Source organism: Corylus avellana, chromosome ca9 (genome assembly GCF_901000735.1).
Source record: "Corylus avellana chromosome ca9, CavTom2PMs-1.0".
In the NCBI taxonomy this organism is placed as follows: domain Eukaryota; kingdom Viridiplantae; phylum Streptophyta; class Magnoliopsida; order Fagales; family Betulaceae; genus Corylus; species Corylus avellana.
In genome coordinates this window covers 6,090,664-6,099,845 of record NC_081549.1, presented here as the reverse complement: position 1 = coordinate 6,099,845, position 9,182 = coordinate 6,090,664, and the positions used below count along the sequence as shown (strand labels likewise).

Genomic DNA, 9,182 nt, shown 5'->3' with positions numbered 1-9,182 from the left:
AAGCCTTAAAGAAAGTCCAATTTTAAAAAAGCGGTTAGTAAAATTTACTAACCGCTAAGACAATTACGGTTAGCGGTTATTGCCACTAACAGTAACCGCCTTGATACTCTAAACAAAATCGTTTATCAAACGAACGCGAAGGTCGACAAGGTCGAGGGCAAGGCCTACGTCAACGTCGCGAAGGTCGACAAGGTCGAGGGCAAGGCCTACGTCAACGTCGCGAAGGTCGACAAGGTCGAGGGCAAGGCCTACGTCAACGTGCGCAAGGGGAAGATCATCCCCGGCTACGAGATCAGCCTTACGCTCGCCTGGGAAGGCGAGGCCAAGGACGCCGACGGCAAGTCCTTGCTCAAGGCCGATGGGCTTGTCGAGATCCCCTACATCGCCGACGAGAACGCTGACGAGGACCCGGACCTGAGGGTCTCGGTCAAGGATGAGGGACCCATTGGGAAGAGGCTCAAGGAGGCCATGCTGGCCAAAGGGAAGCCCTTGATTTTGGAGAAGGTCAGGGTCTACGTGGAGAGCATGGCTAAAGGTGGGCCTGCCAAGGAAGATTTGGAGATCAAGAATGTCGCGCCCAAGGCTCAGCCCGCGGATTCTCCTGCGGCGGCGACCACGGCGAAGCCAAAGGAGCCGGTGGTGGAGAAGAAGAAGGAGGCGAAGAAGAAGGGGTTCAAGACGATAACTTTGACGGAGAAGTTTAGCTGTAGAGCGGGGGCTGTGTATGAGATTCTGATGGATGAGAATCGGTGGAAGGGTTTTACGCAGAGCAATGCGAGGATTAGCAAAGAAAAAACAGTAAAACAGTAAAACGAAAAAACAAAAAAACAAAATTGAAATCGTCGCCTGAGAGATTCGAACTCTCGCGGGGAAACCCCATGTACTTAGCAGGCACACGCCTTAACCACTCGGCCAAAGCGACGTTGTCACGATCTTTCTGTTTTCAAGCATTTTGGATACTTTATAAATGGCTGTACACTTGCCTTTGCAGCTTAAAATACAGTTAATTACGGCGGTTGATTTTTAACCATTTGCCAAAACAAATTAAAACCATTCTAACCCCAATTATAAACAAGTTTTCTAGTTGCTACATCTCAAATTTGAAATTCCCAAAATGGTCCATAACGTGACATGGCATGCAACAATTAGTTGGCTTATCCCTCCAAAGCTCAAAATTTATGGACCAGATGAAACGAAATATTGCTCTGCTATATATATGATGTACGCATGACTGCATGATAAAAGAGCAGAAAAAAAAAAAGCCTATATACAAGAATTTGGATCATTAGACAAACTTTTGGATCATTTCTCTAACTTCATCGATCACAAGCCATGCCTTATGCCCTCCAATTACTTCTGCTTTCATCTCTCCATCTTTCCATAGCTGCAATAGATTCATACAACCTCTTTGTAACTTTTCCTTTATAAGGATCTCTCATGTCGACAAACAAGGCAAAATCTCAGATATTGGGACATACCTGAATTGTTGGCATCTTCTGAGCAAAGAGAATACAAAGAACTCACCATTAGAATCGTATAATGGACTCACAGGAATATATATATAAGATAAGGCATATAACAACACAAATAAAAGAATGCTGTGAAAATTATACATACAGAGATGTTTCCACGCTTCACTAGAGCTTGAGGTACCTTATTCACATCCACGTAATAAAATTTGCCTCTATTATAGACAGATCAAAAACAAAGAAATAATTAGTGGGAATTAGACAATAGACAACATAAACATATATATCTTAAAACAAGGAGCTGCTGATCAAACCTAATAAGCTAAATGGATCGGTCTAAATCAAGAAAAGTGAAGCAGAGAGCAAACACTTCATGAACTCTAACTCAATGAACTTAAGGACAGGTTATTAATTGGTCTTTGATGTCCAGATTTTGGACAAAAGAGTAGTGAAAGCTCATGAAGCTCTAATGATAGTGCCTTAGGAGCTTTCACTGCTTTCATCATCGGTATAGACGAATTTCAGCACGAAACCTCATGCTCATGGATATGGTAATAACACCAAGTGGTTAGTTCTTCCTTGTATTTGTGAATTGTAAATTGCAAGAGACTAAACAGACTAGGAAATTAGATGGAGCAGCCTAAATATTGGCAAATGCGACTCATTCCTATTCAGTCCACCTTGCCAATTATGCCCAAATATGCACATTCTGGTGTACTGGGACCTTTTTGAATGAGTGGTATATAATGTGAGCATGTGGTGCCTGGAATTTTAGATGTGGTCCCACATTTTGGTATACGTGGGGTCACAATAATATCTAAGATTCTGAGAATGAGGAACAACTCAGGCATTCAATGGTTCTTCTGCTATGAAACTTTGGCATATCTATCAATTTTTGACATGACTCAAGACACAAAATTAACATGTTTGGGTTTGCAGGGTTTGACTCAAATTAAGTGATTTGGATTAAAGTTGAACTATATAGTTTTATACACATCACTCTCGACACATAAACAGGAATTGTCACCCCTAATTTGGCACAAATGGTCAAGAAAACAACCATTAATACCTAATTTAGATATGTTTGTTTCATATACAGGGGTGGGAGAGAGAGAGAGAGAGAGAGAGAGAGAAGAGTGTTTACTTGGTATCATACTCAGCAGCCAATTTCTCCAATTTAGGCTTCAAGTAGATGCATTTGCGGCACCAAGTAGCCATCCTGCAGCAAGTGGCAACAATAAAAAATCACAATTTTTGAAGAAGAGGAAGAGTTATTTAAAGCTAACCAAGAAGAGCATTTTGACGACTTCATCAGAAAAATAGAAAACGTATTTGCCATCTTCTAATTTAATCTCTCTGTTTAGGACATCCAAATACCCAGCCAAAACAACACACCATTTTTGCCCATGCTAAGAACCAGCAACAGAGAGAGAGAGAGAAATACCAGTCGATGAGAATGGGTTGGGAGAGCTGCTTTGCATGGAGTAGAATCTGATCGAGATGATCACAATCGTTGATGGGTTCCATCTCCACCGTAGTGGGCCTTGACAAATCCGGCCAAAAAGCGTCGGCTCTGGTATCTCTTCTCAAAATCTTCTTGCAGTCTCTGTTTCTACGATCAGCCCAGCACCCAGAACTTCTTTGCAAAAGCAAAAAGCTCCCACTGCTTTGTAAGTACTGCTGTTGTTGTTGCTCTCGCTGGTATACTTCCCTGTACAGAATATGAGAATTCGCTGCTAACACAGACATTCTATCTCCCTCTGTCTCACTCTCTCGCGAACCCTTTTAAAAGAAGACAAAAATATAAAGAAAAAGAGGATTAGAGAGGCAACTAAGGTGATGTTCAGGGTGATGGGTGAGAAAAAAGCTTGATAAAAATCATTCTTTGTAGATAGTTTTACAAATATTCTTGTTTTTTATGCCTTTCTTGTTTCGGAAAACGGTGAGAGATGGCTGAATGGAAAGCTTATCCGCAAGGTGAGTTTGGGGATGGGAACGCAAAACAGGGATGGGGTCCACGGGCTACCCGTAGTTGATCTTTGTTTTGTGTGGGCATAAATGTCAACGAGTTCGATACCGTTTCAAGAATGAATATAGTCTATATAGATCACGTAAACAACGAACCTACCGAGCTCAAGTCGGGAGGCTAAACCTAAATGATGTGTCGTTTTAATGACGCACCTATATAACCACTTAAGTCTCGTTTAATTTGAGGAATAGACTTTTGGAATATGAGATTTTTAGTAATTTTGATTCAATTTCAATTAACTATGTGTTGCTACTAAACTAAAAAAATAAGAATAACTATTTCATTATGCTCTCCTCTATTTTCAATAATAACTATTATCTTTTCTAATAAGATATGCATTATGCGAGCTAAACGAACCCTTATTTTTCTCTATTTAAATCGAATTTATATGTATATGGAATTTGCATCTGCATCTTCTTCATTTAAGCCCGTAAAATCACCACATTTTTATAGATGAAAATGTAAGTCCAACTCGATAAGTAAAAATATGCCGACCTTAGCGTGTGTGTAAAGTGAGCTAACTGCAGTCATCTCCCATTATTCAGTAACAATCCAAAATGGTGAGTGATATACTCATATGGGAGAGGAATAGAAAAAAGAATCATAATGACTCACAATAACTTGCCAATTAGTTACTTCGATGACTCTGCAACTTAAATACTCATTATGACTAAGCTTTATGATCTCATTTCCACTAATCTACACCATTACCCAACTCACCCTAACTGGAATTAGCATCTAAAAATGAGATCCTAACAACATTACCCAACTCACTCTTACTGGAATTAGTATCTAAAAATGCGATCCCAACAACAATACACCTATAGTCGAATTTTCATGAAGTTAATACAAGTAAGAGAACATCACGGAATTAACTAATTAGGTATATTTTTAAGTTCTCTTAAGTACTCACATCCGACTCAACAAATATTTGGTTAAAATATAAATTCTAAGACTACTACAAAGCAAATGATAACAAAAATGTACACGTACAAATAGATTACTTGTCTAAATGTGCGGCCATAAGAACCACATTAAGAGCTCATCTAGTTTTTTTTTTTTTTTTTTTTTTTTGAACAATCCATCTGCCTACCACTTAAATATTGTTGAAGACTATGAATGTCAGGCTTATAAGCGAAATTGATGGTCACTTCGAACTTATGTTATTCTCTGAACGATGGCCGGAGAAAAGTTGCATTTAGATAAAATGAAACATGAAAAATAAACTCGAACAAAAACATACACATTAAGATCTCGTACAATTTCTTAGAAACACATTAAGATCTCGTATGGTTTCTTTTGGACAATCCACCTGCCTACCGCTCAAATACTATTGAAGATTATGAATGTCACGCTTAGAAGTGAAATTAACACTTCGAACTTACATTCTTTTCTGAACGATGGGCGGAGAAAAGTTGTATTTAGATAAAATGAAAAACGAAAAAAATAAACTCGAACATACATACACATTAAGATCTGGTATGGTTTATTAGAACCATATTAAGTTGGTTTCTATATTTTCCTCATATTCTCCTACAAATTCAATAAATTAGCCATTAAATTTGTGAGGTCCACCTAGTGGTGTCAACCCAGTCCCGGTTCCCGATTATTGGCCAAAATGGGGAACCGGAACTAGTGTACCCTAGTTATTCATTTTGGGAAACCGGAATTGGATAACCGGGAACTGGTTAACTAGGTATCCAATAACCGACCGGTTCCGGTTGGTACCAGGTTATCCGGATTGGGTAACCGGGTTAAAAAAAAAATTGTAATTTAGGCTTATTTTAGGTATTGGGCATAAAATTTGAGCTTGATTTAACCATTTTGGCCCATTTTTAAAAAAACTATTAGCCTTTTTTTCCTAATAAACTATTACCATTTTTCGTAGGTAGTTTTTTAAGAATTGGGTAAAGCCCAAAAATCCTAAAAAAAATTAATGTTTTTGCCTTTATGGGCCAGAAAAATAAAAATTCAATTTTTTAAAATGCCCTAAAAATCATTTTAAAGTAGGAGTGTCAAGGCGGTAAGTAGATTTCGCTAACCACCTAGCGGTTAATGATTAGTGAAATAGATAACTGCAGCTAACCGTTTTTTCAAAATTGGGTTTTTTTTTTGTGGCTTTTTGGGCTTTCTTTATAGCTTTTCGGGCCTTTTTGGGCTTTTTTTTAACCTTTTTTTTTTTTTTTTGGGTACTTTTAGTGTCTTCTTGGGCCCTAATTGCTATAAAAAGAGCCCATATTGAAAAATCAAAAATATTTGACCCAAAATTTACATTTACTTGTACTTTAAAAAAAATTTCCTTAAATATTAAATCATAACCGGTTAACTTTAAAAAAAAAAAAAAAAAAAAAACACAACATATAAAAAAAAGTTTAGAATTCAGACAACTGTCACAACATATAATGATAATACATTAATACTTAAATTGTATTTATAAGTAACACATTGGTCATTGTTTAATCCAATGTCAATTACTTAATTTGATATTATACGAATCATATCATCATTGTACATTAATAATATGATTCATTTGAAGTCTTGAATAAAGTATTTGAATTGTCATTGAATCATATGATTAAGTATTGATATTATACATTTATATTATTCATATGCATATGTAGACTTATATAGACTTATAACATATATAGACTTATAAGTTTATAACATACATTGAAAATAAGTCTCTAGATATTTAATTGTTGTATTAGTATGAATTGGTATACTTATGAGTTATGTCATATTATATATGTATAATTTGTTATTATATAATCAAATGATTTAATGATCAATTGATCATGTGATATAATCATATAAATTATAGTGATAATATATTAATACTCAAATTGTGATTTAATTATTTTTTTTAAAAAAATTGTGATTTAATGATCAAGTGATTATATGATATAATCATATAAATTATAGTGATAATATATTAACACTCAAATTGTTATTTAATTATTTTTTTAAAAAAAATTGTGATTTAATGATCAAGTGATTATGTTATATGTATAAATACTTTTATAATTATAATTATAAAAATATATTATATAAAAATGCGGTTAGCGGTTACGGTTAGTAAACCCAATAACCGCTAACCACTAAGCGGTTATAGCGGTTAGGTGGTTAGCTGTTAATACGGTTAAGCGGTTAACGGTTATAGCGGTTAGCGGGCGGTTAACATTGACACCCCTATTTTAAAGGCTTATCTACATAATACATGTAAACAAACCAATAACAAAAAGAGGCGGAAGTGTCGTGGAGTTTTGAAGTGCTAAACCTAAAGTAAAAGGTAAAAATAAAAGCCAAAAAAAATATTAATATATATATATAGTTTGTCACAATACTTTTGGCATGTAAGAAATCTAGCCAACAAAGCCTACAGTTAATCAAACATAAAACATACTCAGGAAGAATATTTATATTTAGATTTCCTTTGCAAGGTGAAGGGTAAACCTCTTTACAACCATGTTTTAGATGCATGCTACAGAGCCAAGAGTTGCTTAAACGTGAAGAAAGTACCCAAAAGAAAACCAAAACCTCAAAAGCTTTGGCAACATAAACTATATCACATTGACTCCATTTTCATTCCGGACGATGCATCAAAGGGAAAGAAACATATGTATTATCAAACAGTTCGGCTTAACTATGAGTAATATCTAAAAGAAACCACACAATGGAAAGGGCCAACTAATTTAGCTAAAATACATTATTTCCTTCACGTTGTCCCTAATCAGATGAAGAGGTTGGGAGCTCTGACCCTTGAGGTAATATCTTGCCCGATACACAGTCAAATGGGCATAATAGACAAGAGGAACTGCATACACAAATATCATTGCAATAGTGTAAATAGCATCCACAACTCAATGCTAATATAGACAAAAATAAAGGAAAAATTAAGCAAGAAGGAGATCAAACCTAAGGAAACTGATTGAGTGCACCTTGCAAAGAACTTGAAAAGAACCTTACTGGAATTAAGATCGAAAAATGAGATCCCAACAATAGTGCACCTATAGTCGAACTTTCATGAAGTTAATACACGTAAGAGAACATCACTGAGTTAACTAATTAAGTATATTTTTAGTTCTGTTAAGCACTCACTTCCGACTCAACAAATATTTGGTTAAAATATAAATTCTAAGACTACTACGAGGCAAATAATAACAAAAATGTACACAATTCTAAGAAGGTAAAAATGAATTACTTGTCTAAAGGTGCCGCCAATGCCATAAGTACCACATTAAGAGCTTTTCTAGTTTTTTTCTGGACAATCCAGCTACCTACCACTCAAATACTGTTGAAGACTATGAATGTCAGGCTTATAAGCGAAATTGATGGTCACTTCGAACTTATGTTCTTTTCCGAATGATGGGCGGAGAAAAGTTGCATTCAGGTAAAATGAAAAAATAAACTCGAACAAACATACACGTTAAGATCTCATATGGTTTCTCTATTTTCTTCATATTCACCTACAAATTCAATAGACTAACCATTAAATTTGTGGGGTTCACCTAGGGGTGTCGACCCGTTCCTGGTTCCCGGTTATTGGCCAAAACCGAGAACCGGAATTGGAGTACCCTGATTATTCATTTTGGGAAACTAGAACTGGGTAACCAGGTACCCAATAACTGGCCGGTTCCGGTTGGTACCTGGTTATCCGGACCAGGTAACCGGGTTTAAAAAAAAAAAAAAAAATTATAATTTAGGCTTATTTTAGAGATTGGGCCTAAAATTTGAGCTTAATTTAACCATTTTGGTCCATTTTTTAAAAAAATTATTAGCCTTTTTGTCCCAATAAATTATTACCCTTTTTGGTTGGTAGTTTTTTAAGAACTGGGTAAAGCCCAAAAATCCTAAAAAATCAATGTTTTTGCCTTTATGAGCCAGAAAAATAAAAATTCAATTTTTTAAAATGTCCTAAAAATCATTTTATAAGCTTATCTACATAATATATGTAAACAAGCCAACAACAAAAAGAGGCGGAAGTGTCGTGAAGTTGTGAGGTGCTAAACCTAAAGTAAAAAGTAAAAATAAAAGCCAAAAAATAAAGCAAATATATATATATAGTTTGTCACAACACTTTTGGATGTAAGAAATCTAGCGAACGAAGCCAACAGTTAATCAAACATAAAACATACTCGGGAAGAATATTTGTATTTAGATTTCCTTTGCAAGTTTACAACCACGTTTTAGACGCATGTTACAGAGCCAAGAGTTGCTCAAATGTGAAGAAAATACCCAAAAGAAAACCAAAGCCTCAAAAACCTTGGCAATATAAACTATATCACATTGACTCCATTTTCATTATGGCCGTTGCATCAAAGGACAAGAAAAGTAGGTATTATCAAAACGTGAGGCTTAACTATGAATAATATCCAAAAGAAACCACACAATAAAAAGGACCAACTAATTCAGCAAAAATACATCATATCCTTCACATTGTCCCTAATCAGATGAAGGGTTTAGGAGCTCTGACCTTTGAGGTAATATCTTGCCCGATACGTAGTTAAACGGGCATAATGGACAAGAGGAACTGCATACACAAATATCATTGCAGTAGTGTAAATAGCATCCACAACTCAATGCTAATATAGACAAAAAATAAAGGAAAAATTAAGCAAGAAGGAGATCAAACCTAAGGAAACTGATTGAGTGCACCTTTCAAACCTGAAAAGTATTTGTGAGTA

At 35.5% G+C, this 9,182-nt stretch overlaps 2 protein-coding genes and 1 non-coding gene across 3 annotated transcripts; 1 reads left to right on the top strand and 2 right to left on the bottom strand.

Moving 5' to 3' along the window:
- Positions 1-171: 171 nt before the first annotated feature.
- LOC132162206 (uncharacterized) lies at positions 172-810 on the top strand (the record flags this gene model as incomplete). Its single annotated transcript, XM_059572471.1, has 1 exon — positions 172-810. A coding segment is annotated over one exon (639 nt), but the record flags the coding sequence as incomplete, so codon positions are not given.
- A 30-nt stretch (positions 811-840) lies between these two features.
- Positions 841-922, bottom strand: TRNAS-GCU (transfer RNA serine (anticodon GCU)). Its single transcript has one exon. It is a non-coding gene; the product is annotated as a tRNA-Ser (tRNA).
- Positions 923-1,188: 266 nt separating this feature from the next.
- LOC132191829 (thioredoxin-like 3-1, chloroplastic) lies at positions 1,189-3,462 on the bottom strand. The gene is made up of 5 exons (XM_059606940.1): positions 2,914-3,462; positions 2,614-2,688; positions 1,618-1,684; positions 1,479-1,496; positions 1,189-1,384 (listed from the first exon to the last, which is right to left on the bottom strand). Exons 1-5 carry the CDS (start codon positions 3,216-3,218, stop codon positions 1,286-1,288), a joined length of 564 nt encoding a protein of 187 aa, XP_059462923.1. The 5' UTR covers positions 3,219-3,462; the 3' UTR covers positions 1,189-1,285.
- Positions 3,463-9,182: the final 5,720 nt, after the last annotated feature.